The sequence below is a fragment of the Dermacentor andersoni genome, chromosome 5 (assembly GCF_023375885.2).
Source record: "Dermacentor andersoni chromosome 5, qqDerAnde1_hic_scaffold, whole genome shotgun sequence".
In the NCBI taxonomy this organism is placed as follows: Eukaryota; Metazoa; Arthropoda; class Arachnida; order Ixodida; family Ixodidae; genus Dermacentor; species Dermacentor andersoni.
This window is the reverse complement of record NC_092818.1, coordinates 155,386,731-155,414,424: the sequence shown is the minus strand read 5'-3', so window position 1 is coordinate 155,414,424 and position 27,694 is coordinate 155,386,731. Positions and strand designations below refer to the sequence as shown.

The 27,694-nt window shown below is 44.9% G+C and overlaps 2 protein-coding genes across 3 annotated transcripts in view; one reads left to right on the top strand and one right to left on the bottom strand.

Moving 5' to 3' along the window:
* The window catches only part of LOC126531431 (uncharacterized), a 146,503-nt gene that overhangs the window by 101,981 nt on the left and 16,828 nt on the right, over positions 1 to 27,694 (top strand). The window lies entirely within an intron of this gene.
* On the bottom strand, positions 17,318 to 23,965 carry LOC126531430 (uncharacterized). The gene is made up of 6 exons (XM_050178949.3): positions 23,628 to 23,965; positions 21,795 to 21,856; positions 21,267 to 21,371; positions 19,278 to 19,304; positions 18,346 to 18,415; positions 17,318 to 17,410 (listed from the first exon to the last, which is right to left on the bottom strand). The coding sequence occupies exons 1-6, from the start codon at positions 23,710 to 23,712 to the stop codon at positions 17,403 to 17,405; spliced, it is 357 nt and encodes a 118-aa protein (XP_050034906.2). The 5' UTR covers positions 23,713 to 23,965; the 3' UTR covers positions 17,318 to 17,402.

The window sequence follows — 27,694 nt, the reverse complement described above, 5'->3', positions numbered from 1 at the left end:
ATCCAAACAGAACTGTCTCTGGTTAGACCTGTTGCTGGCTCTCTTGTAATCTGTATCGTTCCTTTCCCTTACCTCTCTTAGTATATGGCCCCCTGAGCGGCTCCCTCTTTCTCGGAATATGCCACGCTCAGAGCGACTAAGATGCCCGATGTCACACACATTTACTAGGAACGCACGCTGGTCATCACTGATCGAAACAGAAACGCGGAATGAACAGTTAATCATGACAATTGAGTAACAGAAGAATAAAGCCTTAGCAAACTGCCAGTAATTTGCACCAAAGCGAGACACATCTACCATAAAATGGGCCATCTGCACAACGCAGAAGGGATGGCGTCGTTAATAAAGAGGTGCAGGTTCTTCTGCAGGCCCTGGCTCTTAATTAGCAGCAGCAGTAACGACGCACTGAAGCGTGTGACCGCTAGTGGGCAGTGATGCGTTGCATTTACAAATAGTACTGACGAAGCGTGGCTCTGTTTACTCCACGTAGTTTTTGTTTACGCACCAGTGCGGTGGGATGCAAATGCTGTTGCCACCGTAAGGTTGCGTGGCTACTACGACAAATGGAAATGGAAAAATGGGCCAGATATGAAGAGCGAAAAGCATCAATCTAACATACACTGCACTGACACATGTGCCTGAAACAGTGAGCATTTCTGTCACCCCCTTTACGTTCGGCAAAATATAGACTAAGGTTCTTGCGTGACCTTGAAGAGCCGGGACCAGAAACAATCGTTTGTGATAGTCCTAGTGGAATATCAGGACGTGTTCAATACAATTCATTTTCTTGATGTATGTGTAAGAAACGTAATTATTAGAGAGGCAGTGAGAGAGAGAGGAAAAGCAGAGGGGTTAACCAGAAGCAGGTATCAGGTTTGCTTCCCTGGTCATGGGTTGGGGAAAAAAGGCAAAACGAAGGAAAGAGACAGAAAAAAAGGAAGTACTGTATCTGTTTATTGAGTCCGGTGAGTCTCAATACGCAGAAAAATGCAGCCTTCCGATAGAATATACAGTCACATCTATATTGCAGTATTATCTCTTCTGACATAGGTTGGTCGTTGAACCTGTTGAGCACAGCGTTAAGTGAGCATCTATGTGGACAATACTGCAGACACTGGCACAGCATGGCTTATTTGTCATGGCTGCATGTGGTGTCGGCCATTACTATGCGGAAGGCGGAGGCATTCGTGAATGCTACGTCAAACTATAGCCTACATAGAAGGGTTACGTCTCCTCGGAACTGTCTGCCAGTGTCCGAAGGCTTAAGTTTGGGTCCAAGGAATGCAGCCGAGGCATGCCTGAAATTGGGCGCTTTCGAACCAGACAGCCTGCATTCACGTGCAAATATGCTAGTTTTTTTTCAGACATCCGCTCTTGAAAGCGGAATTGATTAGTAGTATTGGTAGTAGTAGTATTAGTACTAATTTGCAACATACTACTACCACTACTACTACTACTACTACTACTACTACTATTACTATTACTATTACTACTACTATTACTATTACTACTATTACTATTACTACTATTACTACTACTACTACTATTACTATTACTATTACTACTACTATTACTATTACTATTACTATTACTACTACTACTACTACTACTACTTAAACAACAACAAAACAGACTAATATGACACTAATAATTAAAAGAAACCATTTCACAGCACTAGGAGATGAAGGACGACGCAGCAGAAGGTATACTAACGTGGGTAAGAGCTTCGGTTAAACCTTCATTGGTTTCTATGGATTTTCGGTTTGCTGATGCGACTGCAAAATCTACGCTCACGAGCGCCTGTACGTCTCAACCATATCGGAATGCGGTCGCAGCCGCTGAAGACATACGCTGAAGCTCTGCATTCACGGAGCCAACAGAGAAGGTGCTGTGCAGAGCTATATAATGTGCCATAAGAACCCTCGCCCGCTCAGTTTTGCCACTGATGGCGAAAACTCGCAAAGGTTCTCGGCGGCAACAATCAACAAAATTGTTGTAAATGGTCAATATTAAGTTAATTTCTACTTATGAAAATTCAACTATTTATAGCCCTGAAGGGCCTGACACGGGCTGACATGAGTGGGAAATATGTTGATGACTGCACGTTTACAAGATCTCTGGGAGTGGAGTAGTGATGTTTTAAAGAATGACATTATTGCGTGGTTGATTTGTAGTGATCATCGCCTCTCTAAAACATAGAAAGAAAAAAATCAAGAAGGTGTAATGAAGGACGTACTGGATGGTTCTAGATGATCTTTTACCTTAGGTGTCCCACCGCATCCATACAGAACGGTACTTAAGCTTTCTTCTTTAGCTTTTCTTATTAAGCCTCCATAGATATAGGGCCTGTAGTGAATTAACGATATTGAGCTCAGGAGCATACCTTTCTATAGCCACCGATCAGGGGTGTTTGTGAGGCATGTACGTAGCAACTGAATTTTCCAAATAACTTATTGCTACAAATTTCTACGGGTTATTCAAGGAATGCGACGCTTTATGAAATGTATCTGTTGCATTTACCTGTAAGCGACTTCTGTAAAAGTGTTTTCGCCCTTCCTGTCATGTCTTCTTGTGTCCTCGTTTAAAACTAACTCACTCGCCGTCCCAGCCCTGCGAAGATGGATGTCCAGCGAAGCTGTTGCAAACGACCACTACAACTTCTGAGGTGGTATCTAATGATTTATTGCTTTAGAGTAATTTTAGTAATCGTAATTTAGAGTAATGGGAGTAATGCTAATTTTGACAGCACGCCGCCGCCAATAGCAGTGCTGCATTAATATTGAAATCAGTTGCTAGGCTTCATTATATACGAAAGGCTAGGGACGTCACTCCACACGTCGTAAGCTACCGCCGCCGCGGCAGCTTGCGCAGCAGTAATCTTTGCCGAGCAACGTATGCGGGGAGTGCTACTACACTTCGCATCTTTATTAGGAACGCCTTATCATCAATTATGTGGTTCGGATGGTTGTTTTGTGTTTGTTCTTTGTTGAAACGTATGCTGTTATGTATGTTGTATACGTGATTCCCAAGAGTGTACGTACTGTTCGCTTGACTTTGCTGAGTGCTTGAAGCCTCTGCCTTACGGGGATACGAGCCGCTGCTCCTGTCTCTGTCCTGCTGCCGGAATCGGCTCACATTTTTGCTGAAGAATGCGGACAGGAAAACTGCCAACTTGAAAGTTTTTGTTCCATCGTTCTAGAAACCGCTCGCGCTAACGTAACTACCGTCATATGCAGGAAACATTTAAGTTCCCCAGTAGTTCTTGGACAACGAAAGGTTTACTGACTAGTATGAGAGAAAAAAAGAAAACCTATACAAAAAGACCAAAAAGAAAGCTTTTAATGTACGTTTAGCGGCACGTTATAAAAATTATTATAACATTCTGTATAACTTGCTAAAGAAGTCTAAACGACAGTATTACGAAAATGAATTTGCAAAACACAAGAACAATCCCAAAAACAATGGCAACTTGTTAATGCGTTCAGAATACCTAAGTCCGGTAATACTGCTGACAGAATAAATTACAACAATAAAACTCCTATTGATTCTTCTAGCATAGCAAACAGTTTCAGTGACTACTTCTATAACATATGCAGCAGTACTCATATGACCGCTACGTATCCAATTTATTGCTGAAATCATTCTTTTTTCTCTTTGTCGTAACTGGAGATGAAGTATGCTCCGTTATATTAGCTCTAATGCACACTAGCCCTGTCTTAGATAACATTTCCGTATTTCATCTAAACATGTTGGACCGCTTATTTCTGATACGCTTCCTATAATAATTTAAAATATTTTTAAATTTGGTATTTTTCCCACTAAGGGTTAATATTATTCCTGGGCATAAAAAACGTGATAGAACGGAGGTGTTTACCTATCGTTTTAATTCTATTCTCTCTTCGATTGTTAAAGTTGTTGAGAAGTTTTGTAAGCGTATAAATATTTACTTAAAAATTTATTATGTTGCAATCTTCTTAATTTGGTCTTCGCGCTGTCACTTCGACTAACTTAGCTTTAATATCCCTAACCGAGTACATTCGTCACTCGATTGATATGGATAACTTCGTTAGTTCGGCATCTTTGGACTTCACTAAGGCTTCTGATAGAATTAATCATAACGTACTTTTTACTAAGCTAGAAGGCCGGGTAATTACCGGTCTAGTACTAAAACTCCTAAAAAGTTACCAGTATGATGCAGAACAGTTTTTTTCTGGAGGTGCTTATTCTGATACTAAACTTGTTAATCAAGCTATACCACAAGGATCCATACTAGGCCCTCCATTTATATTTTCACGCGCCAAAGCAAGAGTAAGGAACAGTACTAGCAGCCAGACACGAAAAATGCCAGACGCGAAGGGACGGTCTTGTCTTGTCTTCTGTCCTAGACAGTGGCGCATACCCACTATGGCGGATTGGCCAAGAAGCCGGCGGTTATTCGTATGCTTAGACTCCAGCTGGCGCGGGATCGCTGACTTCGTCGTCTTCTTCGCCGTTTTAGCTGGGCACGCAATGCTGATCACTTGCTGGCTCAAAACACCAGGTGGTATTATTCCCCCTCCCAATAAAGCATAGACTCGATACTCAAAGACAAGAACACGGACAGTACACAAATTAGGTAAGACAAAATTAAAACAAGGAAACGCGCTAGCACACCTACGGACATGCACACGAGGCAAAACATGTGCAGTTTCTGCGCGTGGTAAACCGCGTTTGGGCGATGGCAGGTCTCCGTCTGGAATCACTTCATATTTCACGTCGCTTACACGCCATCATCATCATCATCATCATCATCATCATCGTCGTCGTCGTCGTCGTCGTCGTCGTCATCATCTTCAACTTCAACTTCATCTTCATCTTCATCTTCATCTTCATCTTCATCTTCATCATCATCATCATCATCATCAGCCTGGTTACGCCCACTGCAGGGCAAAGGCCTCTACCATACTTCTCCAACTACCCCGGTCATGTAGTAATTGTGGCCATGTCGTCCCTGCAAACTTTTCAATCTCATCCGCCCACCTAACTTTCTGCCGCCCCCTGCTACGCTTCCCTTCCCTTGGAATCCACTCCGTAACCCTTAATGACCATCGCTTATCTTCCCTCCTCATTACATGTCCTGCCCATGCCCATTTCTTTTTCTTGATTTCAACTAAGATGTCATTAACTCGCGTTTGTTCCCTCACCCAATCTGCTCTTTTCTTATTCCTTAACGTTCGACCCATCATTCTTCTTTCCATAGCTCGTTGCGTCGTCCTCAATTTAAGTAGAACCCTTTCCGTAAGCCTCCAGGTTTCTGCCCCGTAGGTGAGTACTGGTAAGACACAGCTATTACACACTTTTCCCTTGAGGGATAATGGCAACCTGCTATTCATCATCTGAGAATGCCTGCCTAACGCACCCCAGCCCATTCTTATTCTTCTGATTATTTCAGTCTCTTGATCCGGATCCGACGTCACTACCTGCCCTAAGTAGATGCATTCCCTTACCACTTCCAGTGCCTCGCTAACTATCGTAAACTGCTGTTCTCTTCCGAGACTGTTAAAAGTTACTTTAATTTTCTGCAGATTAATTTTTAGACCCATCCGTCTGCTTTGCCTGTCCAGGTCAGTGAGCATGCATTGCAATTTGTCCCCTGAGTTACTAAGCAAGGCAATATCATCAGCGAATCGCAAGTTACTAAGGTATTCTCCATTAACTTTTATCCCCAATTCTTCCCCAACCCAGGTCTCTGAATACTTCCTGTAAACACGCTGTGAATAGCATTGGAGAGATCGTATCTCCCTGCCTGACGCCTTTCTTTATTGGGATTTTGTTGCTTTCTTTATGGAGGACTACGGTGGCTGTGGAGCCGCTATAGATTTCTTTCAGTATTTTTACATACGGCTCGTCTATACCCTGATTCCGTAATGCCTCCATGACTGCTGAGGTTTCGACAGAATCAAACGCTTTCTCGTAATCAATGAAAGCTATATATAATGGTCGGTTATATTCCGCACATTTCTCTATCACCTGATTGATAGTGTGAATATGGTCTATTGTTGAGTATCCTTTACGAAATCCTGCCTGGTCCTTTGCTTGACAGAAGTCTACGCCTTACACGCCTTAGTACTGTGTATGGTCCGAAGTACTTGCTCAGGAGTTTCTCGCTCAGGCCTCGTCGTTTAATGGGGGTTAAAACACAAACTTGGTCACCAGGCTCATAGGTAACTTGTCGATGGTGGAGATTGTATCTTATTGCATCTATACGCTGCTGCTGTCTTATGTGCACATGGTCCAGTTGACATGCTTCCGCGGCGCGCTGAATGTACTCCTCGTCGTCAGGAGCTAACTGGTCAAGCTGATCAATGTCTTCATACAGAATCATGGCGTCTAGCATAGTTTAAACATCTAGACCATAAACGAGGCGAAACAGCGTGAATCGTGTAGTTTCCTGCGTGGCAGTGTTGTGCGCAAACGTTACGTACGGCAGGATTTCGACCACGTTTTGTGCTGCACATCCATGTACATAGAGATCATGTCTGCCAGTGTTTTGTTTAGTCTTTCAAACCGTTAAATTCTGGCCCTCGGTCAGTGATGATGAATGACGGTGCGCCATACCGAAGCCCAATACCTCCATACCGAAGCCCAACTTCAGATGCTGTCCCGCGTGGTAGTGCCTTCGTCTCAGCGTAACACGTCAAGTAATCAGTTGCGACAATGATCCACTTGTTGCTGGAGGAAGACAAGGTAAATTGTCCAAGAAGGTCCATTCCAACTTGATCAAACGGCGTACGCGGAGAGTCGATGGGTTGTAGAAGGCCTGTAAGCTTGAAGGGTAATGACTTGCGGCGCTGGCATTCACGGCATCCTTTCATGTAGCGTTTGACGCAAGCTGTCAGTAGTACAGTTGGCGTACCCTGTGCAGAGTCCTTGAGTAGCCCAAGTTACTAGACGGCTCGTCATGGCAGGCTAATAGGATGTAGTCGCGAAGGGCTTGAGGCACTATTAAAGGATGGCGCTTTTCACCGGCACCTGTGTTTTTTTTTTTTGTATAAGATGCCCCTTCGTAGGCAAAATGACGACAGCCGTTGCAAAATAGGGCGAGAAATAGACACGATGCCGCCTTCTAAGTGATAGATGATGGGCCTTAAGTCAGCGTCCGATCGCTGTTTTGCGAGCAGATCCGGCCCGCTGAGGGCTCCCAGGAAGGCGCTGTCGTCTTCTTCGTCAGGATTCTGAGATTCAACATGTGCTCGTGATAATGCGTCAGCATCTTCATGTTTTCTGCCTGACTTGTATACGATGATGATGTTAGATTCCTGGAGTCGCAGACTCCGACGTGCCAATCGTCCAGAAGGGTCTAGGAGGTTGGTAAACCACCACAAAGCGTGATGATCAGTCACAACTTTAAATGACCGTCCGTAGAGATACGGCCTAAACTTTGTAGTAGCCCAAATAACCGCGAGGCACTCCTCTGTGGTGTAATAATTGGACTTGGCGCGTGACAGAGTGCGGTTCGCGTAGGCGATAACTCGTTCAGTCCCGTCTTGCCGTTGCACTAGGATAGCTCCGAGACCGATATTTCTGGCGTCAGTGCGTACTTCTGTGTCAGCATCCTCATCAAAATGACCGAGCACGGGAGGAGAAGACAATCGACTTTGTTGCTCCGCAAAGGCGGTCTGTTCTTCATCAGTTCAGAGGAATGGCGCGTCCTCACGCGTAAGGCGAAATAGCGGCTCTGCAATCTTCGAAAAATTTTCAATGAAGCGTCGATAATATGCACACAAGCCCAAAAATCGTCGGACACTTTTCTTCTCGGTTGGAGCGGGAAAAACAGTTACGGCAGCTGTCTTCTCGGGATCGGGCCGAACATTTGCCGCGCTCACGACGTGACCAAGGAACTTCAGTTCCTCGTAACCAAAATGGCATTTCTCTGGCTTGAGTGTCAGTTCAGCCGATCGAATGGCTTCGAGTACATTCCGAAGGCATCGAAGGTGTTCGTCAAAAGTTTCCGAAAAGACAACAACATCATCTAGATAGACGAGGCAGCTTTTTGATTTGAGGTCAGCGAAAACAGTATCCATCATTCGCTGGAATGTGGCTGGAGCGGAATAGAGGCCGAATGGAAGTACTCTAAATTCATAAAGGCCGTCCGGAGTAACGAAATCAGTTTTGTCGTGATCCCGCTCATCTACTTCAATTTGCCAGTGGCCAGTTTTCAGATCGATAAACGAGAAATACTTCGCGCGCCTCAGCCTGTCCAGAGAATCGTCGACAAGAGGCAATGGGTACACATCTTTCTTTGTGACGTTGTTTAGCTTTCGGTAGTCAACACAAAACCAAGGCGTGCCATCTTTCTTTTTAACAAGAACGACTGGTGATCACCAGGGACTGCATGAAGGCTGTATTACGCCGTCGTGAAGCATTTCCTTCACCTGCGTTTGAATCGCATGACGTTTGGTCGGAGAAACAGGATAAGGCTGTTGCCGTTGGGGGGGGGGGGGGGGGTGGTACGTCGTCATAGGTGATGATATGGTGTTTCGTAATCGATGTTTGACGTATCTTCGACGACCGTGCAAAACAAGAGTGGAACTCGAGCAACAGCTCGCGCAGGGGTTGTTTGTTCTCTTCAGGAAGCGTTGGACTAATGTCGACCGTTACGTAGAGGTGCTTGAGCAGTGCCGATTGCCTCGGAAACAAAGCACTCGGTGACATCGGCGATCGGATCGGCGTAGGCGATGACAGTACCGGGGAAAAGGTGCTGGTGTTCGTAGCTGAAGTTCGTGACAAGAACCTCACAGTGGCCAGCATGTAGATCAATAAGGCTTCTTGCTACGCAAACACCTGAGAAAGCAGGAGAGAGCGATTGCTTTCTGCGACCGCTTCACCATGTAAGAGTCTGTCACATGCCACTTGAACCACGACACTTGCACGCGGTGGCAACGTAACAGCGTCGTTGATGACTCGAAGAGATGCTCGAGGGTGGATGGTGTCGGTCGTCGCTGCGGTTCTCTTTGTCGAGAAAGTGACGAGGCGTGGTCGAATGTCCATGATAGCTCCGTGCTCCCTGAGAAAGTCCATGCCGATGATTAGGTCTCGAGAACACTGAGGAGAATGCTCAAGCTGGCAACAAACGTAGAGCCGCGAATCTGCATTCGTGCCGCGCACATGCCGAGTGGTGTGACGTTGTGCCCGCCAGCTGTGCGAACTGACGTTTGATTCCAAGGCGTCGTCACTTTCTTCAGAAGGGTGGCCAGTTTTTTGCTGATTATAGAATAATCCGCTCCAGTGTCCGCTAAAGCAGTCAATTTACGACCGTCGAGCAGTACACGAATGTCCAAGGAAATTCTTCCGTAATCAGCAGGTACTGTCGTCGTCGATGTATCGTCGGTCCGCGTACGCGTCAATAGTGGTCCTTGAGCACGTCCAGACTGAGCTGCCTCGCCCCCGAAGGCCGCTATGGTAAGTTTTCCCGGCGCGGGCCGGGCGACCGACCCTGCACCACACTCGAATACGTATACGGCGAGCCGGAGAAAACCGAAGGGGAGCGTGACTGGTGCCGAGCTGATGAGGATTCGCGCTGCTGGGCAACGTATTTTTCATTTTGAGGAGGTCGCTGGCCGAACCTAGGTAACGGCGAGTTTGCTGAAAATCCGCGTAGTCCGAGCTCTCGATAGGAGCACTGTCGGTAGACATGCCCAGCTTCGCCTCATTGAAAGAAAAAGGGACGGCGATCAGGTGCCTGCCACACGTCTTATTTCCTTGGGGCCTGTCGGGGGTCCTGGTAATACGAGGCAGCTTGCACGGGCTCTAGCATGGCCGGGCGCGCGGCGCGAAGCGGGGAGGGAGGTGGGGCAGGTTGCCTCAAAGCTTGCGCATATGACATACAGGGGCTGTCAGTTCTTAGCGGTCGAGCTTCTGTGTTGAAGGGTGGTTCTCTTAGCGCATGCTGGACTTCTTCACGGAGAACGCTGAACAAAGAGCTGAGCATCGGCTGTGAGGGTACCAACAGTTTCTGGAGTTCTTCGCGGATTACGGAACGAATGAGCTCTCGAAAGAAATCGACGTGGCTCCGAGAGCTCCGAAGAAGTGCGTAGGTGAGGCAGCGTTCACTTGGCGTTCGTATGACGGTGCCCGCTGCCGAAGAGTCTGTTCCATAGTGACGGCCTCGGAAAGAAATTCTTACACAATCTTTGGGGGAGTGCGCACGAGACCGCCGAACAGCTGCTCTTTCAGCCGGCGCATCAGGTACCGTACCTTCTTTTCTTCCGACATGCTGGGGTCGGCTCGTCGAAAGAGAGGTGTCATGTCCTCGACATACGTTGCGACACCTTCATTCGGCATTTGTATACGGACGGGACTGGAGATCACGCTCAGCTTGCTCTCGGCAATCAGGGGTCGCATACGTCTCAAGAATCCGGCATTTGAATTCTGCCCATGAAGTTAGGGCATCTGCACGGTTCTCATACCAAACACGTGCGCCATCGTTAAGGCTGTAATATACGTTTTTCAGTTTGTCTGCGTCATCCCACTCGTTGAACGCGGCAACACGTTCATAGTGAACCAGCCAATCTTCAACATCCTCATGTATACGGAGCCGTGGAAGGGATTCGGCGTTCGCGGATTGAGTAGCGTACAATGAATCGGCGTTGTGCCTTCCATTCCGGTTGGGGTGGTCGGAGCTGCCATTTTCTCTGGGAGGAGTTCAAACTCAGAGGCTTGTCCACGGATCCTTCTGCTGGCGCGGTGTACAGGCGTAACCACCGGTACGGGGCTGGGGCTCCTCCTGCTCGGAGGGGTTTGGTGCATAGATTAGGTTACCCAGCACCTGCACCAGTTTGACACGTGCTAAGGCAAGAGTAAGGAACAGTACCAGCAACCAGACAAGAAAAATTCCAGACACGAAGGGGCGGTTCTCCAGCTGGCGTGGGATCGTTGATTTGGTCACCTTCACCGTTTTAGCTGGGCACGCAATGCTGACCGTTTGCTGGCTCAAAACACCAGGTGGCGATATTAATGATTTACCCACGTGTCCTAAATCCGCACATTGTGAACTTATGCCGACAACACTACCGTCTCCTTATGTGAAAAATCTTTAACAACCTTAATCCTTGAACTAAACAATGAGCTTGAGCGTACTGATGCATGTTCTTCCAGTCATTTAATCATCAATCCAACCAAAGCTCAACTCATGATTTTCCGATCTAGCCGAAAAATACTACTTGGTATGCCTGAGATAACTTTAGGTTTTCATCACATTCCCGTCTCCGACTATGTATCATTTTTGGGGATCAAATTAGATTCTAACCTAAATTTTTCTTAACACATTGCTTTCATTAAGCAAAAGTGTACCTTCTGTATTATAGCATTAATGAAATCAAGAGCATATTTCTCCAAAGAAACGTTATTAGCATTATACTTTGCTTTCGGTCCCAGTCATATTAATTACAAAATCACATAATTCACAATAATTCCTTCCCAGGACGTCAATCGACTGGAATCATCTACCTTAATCCTTAGTAAGCATCAGTGACCCCGCTCTTTTTAAGATTGCACTAATCAACATAAAATAATGTATGAAGGCAAATGGCATAATTAGACACTTATTCGTGAATTGTCTGCTTGGTAAAGTGTACTCTTTCTGTATCTTCATATTAAGTAGGTCTTTTTTTTGGTTGTTATGAATACATTACTAGTTTTTTATATCTTTTTTGTTCCCTGCACTGTGAATTTCTAGGACTAATCCTGTATTTTTTACTCTTGGAATGTATTCTCGCCCCTCCCCTCTACAATGTACAACTATGTACCTTGAGGGTATCATAAAATAAATAATTTATGGTACTGTTTCGTGGGGAAACACATATTACTATCACGTCTCGTCTATGCAACACTTACTCAACCAATCAATACGCATTATCACTAACAGCGGATTTCTCACGAGTGCTACTCTATTACTTGGTGAAAATAACATCCTTGTTGCAACGAACTTGTTCAACCATCATCTAATAATTTTGTGTTATAAATTACTTACTAAACAGCTTTCATACGAATTCATTGATTCCAGGTACCTCATCAATAATAATGATACCAGGTTAGCACGTAACTCCAATTTTCTACTGTCCATGGTTAATTCTAACTATGGAAATATTACATCAGCATTCACTGTTATAAAACTGTGGAATGATTTACCCAACACCATTAAAGTTTCAGCCTTTCATGCATATGGTTATTCCCTTAAGCTTTTTTACATGTGTAACTAAGTTTACATCATTCATTACACTACATTTGTCATTTGTATGTATTGACAGTTTTCTTTATGCATTATAGGCTTGTATACTGACAAATGTTTACTTAATTTATCTATGTTGCACTTTTCGCGATTGTGTTTGTTTCTTTTACCTAGCTTGCTCATCTTTCATACGTCTCTTCATTGTTATTATTAACCGAGGGAACCCTTGCACTTTGACTTTGGGACCCTCGTCTGTATATTGTGTCTTACGCATTCATTATATTTAAAGAATAATAAACTGAAACTTAAACTAGAGGCTAACACTTCCTTGTAAATAGTAGCGCTGGATTACTTTCTTGAGAAAGGAAAAAGAAGCCTCACCAAATGGCCCCGCAACGAGTTTTCTTAGGCGTTTATTGAGAAGCTGGCTCCTCAAAAGCACATTAGTGACACCTGGCTGTCAAGCGGGGTGGATAGCATGCGCACTTCTTTCTTCGTGTCCTCGCTAGCCTCTTCTCTTGAACTGTGGCCACTACTGCAGGTGACATTTTCCCCTATCCTCGGAAAGAGCGTCGGCTCGATGCTCAAGAAATGGCGTAAGAAAGAGAAAAAAAAATAACATACGTGCTCAAGGCAGATGCTCGCTCACAGAACAGAAGACAGTGATAACTACAGTAAAGACAAAAGTACAGCCGTGGTTAAGTGGGATGTGTACAGTCTCAATAAACGCAGACGTAACCACATTAGCGTAAATAGGAGCGTAGACATAAAAAATAATAAATGGAAGAAACATTTGGAGGACGCTTAAGCTTCGCCTTTCAGGGTGGAGCGCGGTAGCATTCAAATATTCTTGACTGCTTGTCACGCTTCCCGATAACTGCAGCTTATGTAACAGTAATGTTTTCCTGGAAACGCTTTCGGTGAACGCTGTCCTCGGAGGCGAGCTTTCTGGTTCTTTTTTTTTTGTTTCCCCCTATGGCGGGCGCCACGGTCGTCGCCACTGCGGATGCGCGGAAGCGAGCGCTATCTGAATGGTGTTGCACGGAACCGAATTGAGCGCACCGCTCCAACTAAGAGAGACCTCAAAGGGCAGTGGCAAAAGGGGTTTGTGTTTGAGTTTCCGCGTAACCGAATTATGTTTGCTCATATATTCAGATTACAATCCGACGCTATCGTGTCTGTAGGTTCAGTGTAAGTCGTACTTTACGAATTTTCTGACGCATGTTACTTTGAGAAATTCATTTAGTACAGCAACGCCTCTGCGCCGTGGGGAGTGCTTGCGTGGATCGGCATACGTGATTCGGGATGATTTGCTTCATATGGACATAGCCTCCGGCACCGACGCCAACGCCAACACCGACGCCGGATTTCCTGCGACGCGGGGTCCATAATGCTATCGAGTTAAAATGAGCGCGCAATATTTCCTTTCATGAGCACGTCGTGAACGATGTCAGAGCTAGGTTGTTATCTAAGCTGTGTTTGTGCCGCACTGTGCGGAACAACTTCGTAATTCATGTCACTATTATGCGGCGCAGCACTTTGTATGGACCAACTGCTCAGCAACTTTTCACAAAGGCCACAGCGGCGTACCAGCGCCCACACCCATGGTTGGTCTCCGGGACTGTAGAACACTTGTCTCGGGTAGGTATTATAAAATGCCGTGCATCTGGTTTTTGTTGTTGTCCGATGTGCACCCACTCGTGTTGGCGAGCTTCCTCAGCGCGTTCAGCAAATTGTTAGGCGTCACTAGTTAGGTGCTTTGCGTCTTGACACGGAAGCATAGCGTCCAGGATCGTCTGAAATTCGCTGCCGTAAAGGGGGCAAAATGGTGTGAAGCCTGTTGTTTCTTGTTGTTTCACGTAAGGCAACATGCGACCACATGTATTGTGCTGGACGTCGATGCACATAGCGGTGTCTACGTAGAGAAGTGGCCAGATGTGGGCTCGTTATGACAAATGAAAAGATTATCGTCCCGCAAGTCTTTTGCGAACACCACTAAGAAGGCTTGGTCATTCGAGCGCGGGCGTTTTTCTTCGACAGAATGTTATCTCGTAGACAGAAGGGGGTGGCGTCAATGCGCGACATAGACGGCGTGGTATGGTTCTTGGGCGGCCCTCTAAGTGGTCGATGGTAGGTCGAATTTCAGCGTCGTCTCGCTGCCGGCTGATCAAGTCCGATTCAGTAATGGCGCCCAAGGACCCGTCGTCGTACTCTGACTCTCGAATTATAAGTTCGGCGGGTGCACGCGACAATGTGTCAGCGTCTTCGTGCTTGTGGCCAGATTTATAGACGAAAGTGACGTCAAATTCCTGTAGCAGCAAGCTCCATCCTGCCAGCCGTCCGGAAGGATCACGTATCTTTGCCAACCAGCATAGAACATGATACTATGTCACCAATTTGAAGGGATGGCCGTATAGACAATGGTGAAACTTCGTGATCACCTACACGACCACGAGACACTTTTTTGTGGTAGAGTAGTTCGCCTCGGCACGGGACAGCGAGCGGCTGGCATAAGCTGTTACTGCCTATCTTGACGTTGGACGAGTACTGCGCCAATACCTATGTTACAGGCGTCAATATGCACCTTGGTGTCACCCTCGTCGTCAAAATGTGCCAGGACGGGTGCTGACTGCATACGTTGTCGTAGTTCAGCGAAGGCCACCTCCTGCTCATTCGTTCAGGCAAATGGCGTGTCATCCCTTGTAAAGCGAGCCAAGGGTTCCGCTATCTTTGAGTAGTTTTCAATGAAACAGGCGGTAATACGCACACAAGCCCAGAAAGCGCCACACGGCCTTCTTGTCGGCAGGAGGAGGACATTATGCTACAGTGCCAAGCTTGTCGGGATCGGGTCGGACTCCTGTGGCACTTGCGTCGTGTCCGAGAGACTTGAGCCCTTCGTAACCAAAGTGGCACTGTTCTGGTTTAAGCGTTAGATGAGCCGATCGGATTGCTTCCAGCACCTTGATCAAAAAGATTCTGATCAAATGTTTCAGAAAATACTACTACGTTATCAAGATACACAAGACAAGTCTGCCACTTCAGTCCAGCGAGGACAGTATCCATCATTCACTGAAAAGGTGCTAGGGCTGAACCGAAGCCGAAGCTAAACACTCGAAATCTGTAGAGGCCGTCGGAAGTCACAAAGACAGTTTTCTCGCGATCTCATCCGTCTACCTCGTTCTGCCAGTACCCGCTTTTCAAATCGAGTCTATCTAACGAGTCGTTGATACGTGGCAACGGGTACGCGTCCATTTTAGTTGGGTTGTTGAGCTTCCGGTAGTGGACGCAGACACGTAGGGTTCCGTCTTTCTTCTTGAGAAGAACGACCGAAGGCGACCGTGAGCAATGTTCGATAACGCCGTCTTCAAGCATCTCTTGTACTTGCGTATGAATCGCTTCGTGTTCCTTTGCCGATACGCTGTAGGGCTGCTGACGTATCAGGCGTGCGTCGTCGCATGTAATAAGACTGTATCTTGTCATTGAAGTCCAGCGTACTTTAGATGAACTTGCGATACACGCCCTGAATTCCAGCAAGAGCTGGCGCAGTGTTGCCTGCATGGTTGCCTTTTGATAGCTCAGAATTAATGTCGATGTTCGCCAGTGACTTGTCACCCACCGCAACTGCTTCATAGGCAAAACATTCAGTGAAACAATCGCCTTGAAGCTTGAATAATTAATGCTCTGAAATCCATTAAGACTTGTGCCACCATGTTCAACCCGTCCAATTGCGGTAGTAGTAAGTACAGTGTAAGCGACAATAAATGATCTCTGGAACTCTAGGCGCTCCAGCTCTCAGACGACAGATATAGTAATTTTGTTTATTTCACAAATTATATCACTGTTTTCTTCCCCTGCACGGCTCAATAGTAATTCAAACCTGCCGAGTTAGGAGGTCAGTGGCTACGGCGTTGCGCTGCTAAGTACTAGGTTCCATCCCGATCTCAGCGACCGCATTACGACAAGGCTGGAATGCAAAAAACGTTCTACCGCGAGAAGGGTGCGCGTCAAAGAAGCCTAGGTGGCGAAAACTAATCTGCAGGTCGCGATGACGGCGTGCTTCATAATCACGATTTTGGTGCGTAAATGCTCTGAATTTATTTGTTTTAACTAACGATAATATAACCATTGACATCTCGTCGCATATTCAACTCGATGAGTCTTCAACGTCCCTGCGGTAAAAGTAACGCTTTCAAAAAATCATTCCATCCTAACGTATTCGACTGCTGATACAGTCTACTAGAATCAATTTTCGTCGAGGGTGATGCTGAAAAATTTAAGGAGCTTATAACTACGCAATTTTGTTACTTGCGGCGTCCGATAGTCTTCCTGGAAGTATACTTTTTTATGCTTCGGCTATTGTGCAGTCTACTACTATGAAAAACGGCTATCGGAACGTCGTTGTTGGTATCCGCTTGTTGATTGCTCTATGCTTGCAACAATAATTATTTATTGTTCAGAAGGACGTGTTTTCTTTTGTCTGTTTTTTTCAGTGCTCCCACTTTGTGTAATACTCTCGCTGAAGTCTTTAAATCGGTTCAATTAGAGGTAATAATGGTGATGATGCTGGATACAGGCACAAGTGGCAAAAACGTGGGTACCGCGCAACGTAAAAATTAAGCGACGACGCCAGGTGCAGCGCCCACTTTACTTCCAGAGTACGTCAGAAGTCGTCCCGTGTCGATACGGCTTAAGCACTTAAGCGCTCTTAAACACGAGGTCATGGAATCATATCCTGGCTAAGGTGGCAGCATTTCGATTAGGGCGAAACGTGAAAATGCCCGTGCATCGTGTACTGCGGGCATGGTAAAGAACACGATGTGGTCAAAATTAATACCCGAGATGACCGCTAACGCTTGCCTCATAATGAGGTCGTGTTTCTGGCACGTAAAACCCCTGAATTTAATTTAGTTTTATTTAACCGCACAAAGTGACCTCGTTTTGCAGTACGTTCGAAACGAAGCACGTTCATAACGCATTTGCATAAGAGGCTGCAGGTTGCTATGGATAACAAAAGACTGCGGTAAAAATGCGGCCATGAAGAATATTGTCGTCAAAATTCTAATTTGTGTTGCATAATGATTGAAGAAAGTGCGACACATTTCTCATCGGTTGAGTGCAAAATATTTATTGACAATTAACCAGAAACCCATCGGGCTCCTGCAGGAATCCGCATCGTATCCGGTCAACTGTTAGGTCAGTATCCTGAAAGGAAAATAGATGTTTTTATTTAACTAGTGGAGAGAAACATTTAATGAAGGTGAATAACTCTGTGCCGTGGTGTACGCTAAAGTCTGTTTGATTGCTGCACACACAAAAAAAAATCCTAGCTGCTGTGATAAAGATTACTTTGAAAGATAACGTATATCAGTGCTCAAAGAAATTATTATGGAGCAATGTCGGAACCCTGAGTAAGGATGTTACATCCGCATACCTTGTATTTTAGGCAGTCATCAAAAAGAAAGGTGAGTAATTAGGTTGCGCATGGTGGTGTCTTTTAATGCCGTGATTTCTTTTCCCTTAAAAGATTCTCTAGGCTCGCTCGAAAATTTCACACGCACACGCACACACGCACACACACACACACACAGACACAGACGCGCGCACACACACACACATATATATATATATATATATATATATATATATATAATCAGAACGTTGAACTATGTCTCATTGATGAACAAACTGCAGATGTATATGTGTGTTTCTTTCAGTACATGAAACAACTAAGAAATCATTCACAAAACAAAGCTACATTCCGCGAATGAATAGATACAGGAGCAACAAAATAGGTAGCGCGAACATTGATCATTGACCTAACTACACACGCTTTCTATATCATACACAACAAAAGCTGGTGTGGTTGTTTACGTTCCTTCAGATTTTTGTGTTCGGGACGGCTCGTATTCTTTTAGTTCTAAAAATGAGCACGCCTTTATTGTTGCTGCTCTTGAAGCGGTGCCTTGAGGTGTTTGAATACCATGAACACGCAAGAACATCCTTCCCTGGGCTCGCTCTCATCTGTCGATTAAAAGGCGACAACTCCAAATATTGAGACCTATCTTTTAAATATATTGTGAGACAAAGCCAACCTCTTTTACAGGCAACACCACATGAACTTTAAAGACAGCACTCACCATAATACTTCCGTCTTGTTTCCAGTGAGCACTGCGTCTTTGTGTTCTCGAGGGCAGGCTTCTCGTCGGCCTGAATTTACAGGTAATCATACTGGAATGCCACCTTCTACAATGGCGTGTTAAAAATATTAACATCGCGAACGCAGAGAAGCAGTATGTCGACTTTTGTGTGTTTAGAAACTGAGGCCTGAAACTGCATAATACTTTCGCCAGCGGTAAATGGGACGCTAGCTTGGATTACTGTACCTGCACGAACTTTGGACAATGTTGCATCCTTCATAAGAGATCGTCATCTGGCAAGCCTATATATCATATGGTGACGGGATGCAAAACATTTTTACACTGTACTAAATACGAATGTGCCAGAAATGCCATCATTATAGCTTCTTTAAAAAAGAGTTTCCCACCTGTGAATTATATTACAAATATTGTTATAATTTTGTAATAGTGCCGTGATGTGTTTTAACACACTAAAGTGAACGTTTATGACATCTATAACGGTGACATACCGCAGTGCCTATGAGGAGCACTTTGGCAATAAGGTTCGCTTTGTGCAGCTATTGGCGTCAAGGTAGTTGAAAGCTATAGAACTTGCATCCTAAGACTAGTAGTTATACTTCTTTTCAAACACAGTGCTCTTTTCCCGAAGCAGTGATGATTATACTGGACAGGACCGCCATTAATATCGCTGCTGTCCCAGCGCTGGAGCTTAGGCATCACATTCTTGAACTTCGCAAGCTACAGACACGATTGTTTCGATCTTATGCGTTTTAGGGGATCAAATGAATGTTACATAATTACAAAGCTCAAATTTGGAGGTATCTGGCTCACAACTCTGCAAGCCCGAACACACGCGACTCACGAAAACAGGTTTCGTGGAAATTTTGGTGGGGATGAAACACTTTCAACACAATGTGGTGACGGGCACCTACCGGTAGCAGCTCGGCAAATTCTTCGTACTGCAAGAAAGAAAACAACAACGATTCAGTTTACGGTTTAAGAACAGTGGGCGCCGGAAAGCGCTCTGGCCACAGTAGCGACTTGCAGCACAGTAGTGCGATTAGCGATCTTGGGGAACGTCATCCACATTGCGGTATATGTCATACATGTCATACATCCATGTCATACATGGATGTATGTATGGGGTATGGATGTGTGTATAACGTCTTTCACTGCGCTCTCCTATAAAAGAAGTTCTTCAAAGTTTTCTCAGTGCTAGGTGGAATGGAACCAAAGTTATACGCGTTCTTCAAGCACTGTAGCCCGACATTTTGGCGCAGCGCCGCGAATGTGCGCGGGCAGCGAGGGAACAGTCCTCATCGTTCAAACTCGCCAGTGCTCCACGCATCTCGAAGGCCACGTTCTGACTTGCGGCGCCGCTTGATGGCGGCGTAACGTCTCCAGCAAAAAGCGCGGGAGTGCAGCCCGGCTGTAGTGTGGCGTACACGCCTCGTGGATTGCGCGTTTCGGCGATGGCAACATGGTGCGTCGCTACATCGCTTTAATGCTAATCGCATTAAGGTAGACATTAATGGTAGGATGAATTTCGACGTTAATGAATGTCCCGTACGAAAATAGGACGCCCTTTATGTTTTCAAATTACAGTCTGCAATCCGAAAGTGAAACGAAGTTCACAGAACGAAATCTCGTACACGGGGCAAAAAATATCGCCACAGCTTTTAGTTTATTACTATAGCAAAACTTGGCGCAAGCGGCGAAGCGCCCTTTTACAATTAGATTCCTTCAATAGCGTTTTTCTTACGTGAGCAAGCAATGTTCTAGCACAATTTTCCGTACCTTTGTGATTTTACCAGTTAAGAGCTACTCAAAGAGTGCAAAAGTGAAAACGCATGCTTAAGGTTTAGTAGAACCGCTAGTTTTCTTTGACTGATTTGCAGAGATGGAGGAGCAGAAGGAAGTGCGTGCAGATTAGCCAAGCAAGGTCGCAGCTAGTTTGCTGCCCAACGCTGGGTGCATGGAGATGGCGAAAGAACGAAAGGAAGAAAGAACGAAAAATAGCAAGAATGGGAAGGCGACAAGACGTGATACGCATGCAAGGAGAACAACATTAACAGAGCATTAAAAGATGGTGGATATCTTGCTTCAGCATGCCGTTAGAGATTATTCCCAAAACCTACCAAATTATGGAAGCGTTACCTTAGCTGGCAAAATGGTGCCTCTTACGTAGGCCGCCAAAGTGTACAATCACCGGCCACTGCGCTAGCTCGCTTTAAACATTGACAATAGCAGATAGGATAATTTTGGAATGCCGACCTCGCAAGCCACCGCAGCAGATGGCGACTAAGGTACCGTGCTGTAGTTCTTCAGTACAACATAAGTGGACAGACGGCTTTAGCCTGAATTGGGGTTCACTTTGCTGCAAACAATCTTGTGTTCAGATAATGTGTATGTTTTCTTTTCTGTTGGCCTCCCCGTTTCGCCCTACCTCCGTGCAGACATCAGATTTTCTGTTCCAGTTATAACCTCTCCGCCTTTCTCCTGTCTTTCACCTCGTTATATCTCTTGTATTATTCGTTAAAGAATTTCCTTGTGGGACTTCCATATAATGAGTTCCCTCTTTCTCACTAATGTGTAACGCAGAGTAAAATTGATTAAATTATGGGGTTTAACGTGCCAAAACCACGATCTCATTAGGAGGCACGTCGAAGAGGGAGACTCCGGAAAGTTCTACCACCTGGGTTCTTTAACGTGCACATAAATCTAAGCACACGGGTGTTTTCGCATCTTGCCCCCATCGAAACGCGGCCGCCGTGGGCGCGATTCGATCCCGCGACTTCGTGCTTTGCAGCCCAACACGTAACGGAGAGTAATAGAATAAAATAATTATATAAAGTCTAATGGCATGAGATTTGCAGGAAAATCTTACAGAGGAGAACCACGGAACCCGCCCACATCCTTACCAAGGCGTCACCTGCGTCGACTGCTGCCTTGCAGAGCATAGTTATGAGCTCCCACTCCTCGAGTCCACCAAAATTGGCTTTGTGGCTGGCCCACACTTCGACAACCTAGTGGCAGGGAGAGATTCGGGTAATCACTAGAAGACGGTGTGTGAAACATCGAAAGCCACAGATACTGTGCATGACCGGCGACAGCTTCCTTACTGCCGTCTCAGCTACCAAACTTTCAACAAGGGAAGATATGTAAGAAACGAGCTCTGCGCATTAATTACAGTCAGCACAAACTGAAAATAATAAAAAACAAATACGAGGCGTTACTCGGCATATGTTTCTTTTTTTAAATTATTGCTCTATTGAACTCACATTATTTCCTGAACAATCGCGTGCTTCCAGTGCAGATTAAATTGAAATCACGATTGCAGCTGGCACATATTAAACTGGACGATTGTAAAAAATTAGGGATAGTAAAAAAAACTAAGAAAAGAAAGAAATGGAAAGGAACAACTGAAAGAGTGGTCAAATGCTGCTCACTTTTTTCGTTGCACGGTCATGAATACAGTTCATGAAGTACTGGAGCTGTTCCTCAGTGTACACTGGAAAAAGAAATCAGCGTGCATTTACTGTCGTTGCAAAATCATAAAACGTGTACTTTCCGAAACAGTTGTGAGACACCACGTTGTTCATATTTGAATGTAGTGAAAGGCTGCAGCGCGGGAACCGGTGGAGAGGAAGGAGACACACGAAGTGTACAGATACAGCGCTGTCTTTCAACAAAAATGTCGAAGGCATGGACATTTTGTTTATGCAGACAGGTTCATGCTCAGCTGTTGAGTTTAAGTAGTTGTCAAAATCTGAAGCGCAGTGTTTTATCACCGAAAAAAAAAAGGCTATTAGGATATGTGCTTTAAGAACTCACACTACTTGAATGCTCTACGAATTTCTCTTGTCTATTCATATAAAAATTCGATGTTCGTTTCTTTTTAATGAATTATTTGCTTTTTGCATCTTGCGGTTGAAATACTTGTCTATTGAGTTTACAGCAGTGGATGAAACACAGACTTCCGAAAGATGCGGTTCATTTGCTGGGGCCCGAAATACATCGAAGCTTAATTGCACTGTAGTCTTAGTCGCATCAGCATTAGCGTTACTCGGCCACTGTGCAAATCACATGATTCGCCTACGTAGCTTTCGCCGTAGATGAAAATCGGTTTCTGTTCGCTTGAATTCGGTGTGATTTTCCATGACATGGTTGATGTGGGTCTTGATCTTAATTTCTTTTATGCATGAACAACATGGGTTCCGGGTTTCTCTATAGCTGTCACCATGGAGGCTGAACGCATTTTCATGACAGGCTTTCAGTGATGTAAGAGCCAAACTTCAACAAACTTGCGTCTAGCCGATAAGCCGAGGCACAGAGAAATGCGGTGCAGGCTGAGGCTGAAGGCCAGCACTGAAATTGATTTGCGACTACGTAAACAAAACGTCTCCAGCAACTCATGCCTGCTGGCAGCTGGAGGCGTGAGACTTAGCGGACAGAGTTTCAAGAACACCAGGTCGCCTTATTCATGGCTAATAGCTTCGAGTTGCCAGTGGTCAACTCATCGATAAAGCCTCAGAGCCCTGCATTGTTATTGACAGGACGTCCTTTAGGACATTGCTGCAACAAAGTACGTTCGACATACCCACACAGAAGTGCACGGTCGATACCACAAGGAACTGGTGTTAGAGGGATTAGGATGCTCCAAAAGTATAATATGAGTAGTACTGCACTACTTTTGGCAGGAACTCAGTGCTGCAGGTGATATAACTTTCCCATGTTCCGTTTAAATAAGACACTCCACGCGTCTGTTGACGATGAATGCCAAAAGAACGAAATTTTGTGTTGAAAGTTTCTCGTACATAGAGTGATGAAAGTAGACCGCAGTAAAAATAATGGAGCATTTTAATTTCTCAAGTATGGCGGCGGACGTTCGGACCATGACCGGGGCTTGCCCCTTTAGAAGCCATCTTGAACATAAATTTGCTCTCTACTTTGTTAAGAGTCGTAGCGAAGCATCAAAATGATATTGGATACGCAGAAAGAATTGTGCAGATAGACAGAGGGAAACGGAGATGAGCGGAGGATGCACAAGAGTATTTCAAGCCACTATAAGCTTACTTGAAATTCCAGATTACGTGTTCGAAACCTTCCATTTGCCAACCCAGGTTCACAGGAAACAGACAGAGGACTTTACCGCATAGGCTGCCAAATATTAGCCATCGTTTCCTGTCGTTTCTACCATCGCTTCACAGGTACCCATAGTGAAAACAATCTTAATAACCTGTGACGCTGCCAGACATTCGCAACGTGGATGTCGTACTTACGGCATATATTGAAGAACAAATCTTCCTCTGCTGTGTTGAAATCCGCAAAGAAGAGAAACCACGTCATAATCCAGATTTTTGTCATGTCCAGCTCACGTCTTCGGAGGGAGCTGTGTCGTTCCGTTGTGTTACTTTCGATAAGTGGTCAGTGAAAAACGTGGCATGTGAGACGTTCGTTTATCAAATGCCGCGTATAATGGGCACAAGGTCAGCTATTTGCTTTTGCTTCTTGTAATCGCTTTCTGATTTTCTGATTGGAAGTTATTGATGTTAGAGTAACAACAGCTGCACTGATTTCCAGTTACGCTAGAGTGCGTATACTTCCTGCAGAGAACATAAGTTACCTTACATCATTTCGTGCCTGAATAATTTCCATATAGGATAGCGCTTCACAAGTTTCACGAATAGAAAAACTAATGACGCTCATAAGCAAGAATAATTTCCTAAGTGTTCGTCTCATCATTTCAGGAAGAGAACACTTGAGTTAGAAATTAGAACAAAATAAGGTGCCATCGGTACTCGAATATAGAAACAAATTACATTTCCACTTTTTTGTATATCGCATTCAGTCTATTGAAAACCTGAACAAAAGTGAGTGAGAAAGAGACAGAGAGAGGGAGAGAGAGAGATTGGAAGAAGGAAACCGAGCAAAGCATGGTCTAAATGGAAATAGGAAGATGATGATGGCTTAAATGGGAGTAAGAGAGTTCATCAAAATGTGTACATATGCAAATGCGTCCAAATATCTTGGCAGTCATCTTTTATTCAAATGACTAGTAGTTTCAGGCGCACGCGTTGAGGTAGCATTACACTTGCAAAACAGGCATCTCGCAAGCAGGGGTGCGCAGCTGAATAAGCGAGCGCAAAATACAGCTGTGCATTCAGAACGGGCACTCACTGAAAGATCTAAGTTATTTTCAATGTATATTTCGCGAGTGTGTGCTGATATTGGTTGAGACGCGATAACCGAAGTTAACTAAATGAAGCGCCAGATTTTTGTTATGATCATCGTTTGTACCAAAATTATTTGCGCGGACAACAAAAGTGGGGCTCCATCCCGAGCCTGACGTGTTTGCTGCTTAAGGCGCCGTGGAAAAAGACACTAACACAGTCCAGGAAAAAAAGCAAGGAAACAACTATGGCCTAGTGCTTAGCTTTACAGCAGTCCAGAATTCAGCTATTCATGTTATATTACCATTCCAGGTCGTGCGCGTTTGTACCAATGTGCCCATGCTGAATGACACTACAGGCCATTGCAGAAGGTGAAGGTGGCGCTATGACATGGCCATTCGTAGTTGCCGGAGAATTAATGGAGTTTGTTACGACAGCTCTATTATTACGAAATTTAGACTACCTATGAGCAAAATATTTGTACCAAAAGTATATCTGGCATACGGCCACAGCGCTTTTCTGATCGCGTTATCAGAGTCGAGAAATTGTCGCATTTCTGCCTTGATGTCTCGTGATTAAGTGCGATTCTGCGATAGCACAACTAAAGGCTCAAAAAAAAAAAAAATCCATAGGACCGAAACAAGTCCCTAGACTTGTCCTAAACTTCAGCAATTCTTGTGGCTCGAAACCAATTTACTGCGACCGTGGCAGGATCTCGCATCAGGTACCGCCATATTCTCAAGATCGGCTTCCTTTTAGCGCTGCACACAATGTTCACTTCGGCCACTGCAGTATTGCCTGCGGTTCCCTCCGAAGTACACGCACAGGTGGCACTACTCTAAAAATTCAGCCATTTCAAGTGTCAAGACAAACCCATCAATGCACTTCTACCAATGCGGGTAGTCATGCAAGGAACCTATAGTATATAGGCAAGAGGACAAAAATTTCGTCGTCTCGATGTGTCTTCAGCACCGGAATCAATTCTGATTTGCGGCCAGCAAGAGACGTGTCTTGGCGACACGCATTCATGACGGTTGTCACGTGGCAGGGTAGTTCATACTAGAGCTCTAAGAAAAGGTAAAGCTTCTTTGGTGGATGAACCGTGAAAGGAGACAGGCCTTCCCTGCCGGGCACCACTTCGCAATGAAGACCACAGTACAGCACCTGCGATAATTTCTGTGGGAAGCAAAGCTCCTAGAAAGGCTGCTAAGCACATTTCTGGCCCTTTCAATACCTGTTTCGTTGCGGTAGTTTAGTATTCACTTCCTTTAGGTATGTTTAGACAACTTACAACATCGCCTTCAGCACGCACGCACGCACGCACGCAAATGCACCCATACACACAGACACATACACCACGAACGAGCGGGTGAGAGGGAACAGTCCTCCTCTGCCGAAAAGTAACCGTGTGCGCAAATCTAACGAGCAACTGGTTCATTTGTATATTAAAACACCACTCGAAGGACTGCTGCTGCACTAATTATTCATGCAAGCTTGTGGGGTTTCCAGTTGTTGCATAATTATCAAGTAACACACCGCACTGTGACGTCTTTATTCCTTGCCTAATTGTGTTGATTTCATTTGCCTAATTAAGTACATTCAGCTCTGGCAGCAAGTAATCTCAGCAGAGGGGACTCCGCAGTAAAATTTGGAGCTGGCGATCTCGAACTCAGGTGGTTGCAGCCTGGCAGAGGCCACTGCATGTGGAGTCCGCTCATTTCTGGTGACCTGGGAGTGTTTCCTACAAGAGCATGATAGCGACAATGGCAGAGACAAGGATCCTGCTAACGATTATGTACATCGTATCACTTGCCTTTGGCGACGAAGCTCCGTTCAATGTTTGTCGTGAGTACACGAGTCAGTGTGACACGTGTCACACGACATAATTTTGCAACACTGATGAGTATGCATTTCTTAACAGATCTGTAGCGAGGATAAAATGTGCTGAAAACGCTTGTCCTCGCTGAACTTCAAGTGGCTTGGCGAAGAATAAGTGCTACTAGCGCATTCTGGTCGTGAAAATATTGGTTACTTTCTCTTAATCACTGTTGATTATGTCGAAGCAGTTCTATTCCCAAGTGGTCCTACTGTTGGAATAATACCACGATGGTTATAGCTATGATACAAAAAGCTACACTAGGTTATTGACTAGAAAAAGCTTAGATAAATTGAGGTCTATTCAACAATAAGAGCAGCAGGAGATCGAATATCCCTTTTTTTGTTTTTTGGAACAGATTTGTTCCAAGCCGAATAATGAAGCAACCCACAGCGCCGTTCAGGACAAGAATGATTGGAAGTTACAATTTGCTTCACATTTACCGCGAGTATTATAGGATGCACGGATGTGGTGGTGTTTTAGTTCATGAGCAAGAATAGTCAAATGCGCATGGCGTTACGCTGCTTTAATTAGGTTGATGAGTACGATACGGAATATACTGTACTTCATGGTACTGAGGGATTTTCGTACAGGTGTGGTGATAATCCCCGTAAAGTATACGTGGCATTGTCGAGACAGAACAGGTGCGTAATACAATAAGCTACCAGGTGAGGGGGAGCCATTCTAGTGCCGGGTAAAATTTTTTCGATTTTTTTTGGAACGCCTTTTGGAAACGCGAATTCGGAAGTTATGTTTCACCAGACAAAGAAGTTGCAGCAGTAAATTATATTACTCACGGGCACTCATAATTTACAGAATCCTTAACTTAACAGCTATTCTCGTGAAAAGAAAGAAAAGAAACAGGGCAAGGAGATTTTTTATAAATTGCTTTAGAATTTTGATAGTAGAAATGTATTTTATTATGCTGAGCGTCTTGCATGCCTTCGATCATGATTTTGATGTAAGTGCCTGCTTACACGTCGTTTTATGAACTTCATAAAATAATGCAAATGAAGTTGAATTCCTCGGGCATTCCACAAGCAAGAAATGCAATGAATGCCGTGTTTCACGCTATGCTGCTCTATGAACGAAATGTTTGTGGCTTGGCTTTCTCGTATTACTTTTGGGATTCAATGTCATCTAATCGCATTTAACTAGTTGAATGTGTTTCCTGAAGAATGATAGGTTAACAATATTTTTGTCGAGCGTTTACATGAAATCACACAAGCGGAGGAAGAGGTGCAGAGAAGAAGTTAATGTCGTGTGGAAAATTTGTTTCCCCTGCTACCTCAACACCTTC

Excerpts from the sequence above, each read along its gene's own strand:
- LOC126531430 (XM_050178949.3), bottom strand. The coding sequence starts at position 23,712 with ATGACAAAAATCTGGATTATGACGTGGTTTCTCTTCTTTGCGGATTTC. Across the intron at positions 21,857-23,627 it reads TTTGTTCTTCAATATATGCC|TGTACACTGAGGAACAGCTC; the intron begins GTAAGTACGACA and ends TTCTTTTTCCAG. Across the intron at positions 18,416-19,277 it reads AATTTGCCGAGCTGCTACCG|GCCGACGAGAAGCCTGCCCT; the intron begins GTAGGTGCCCGT and ends CTGTAAATTCAG.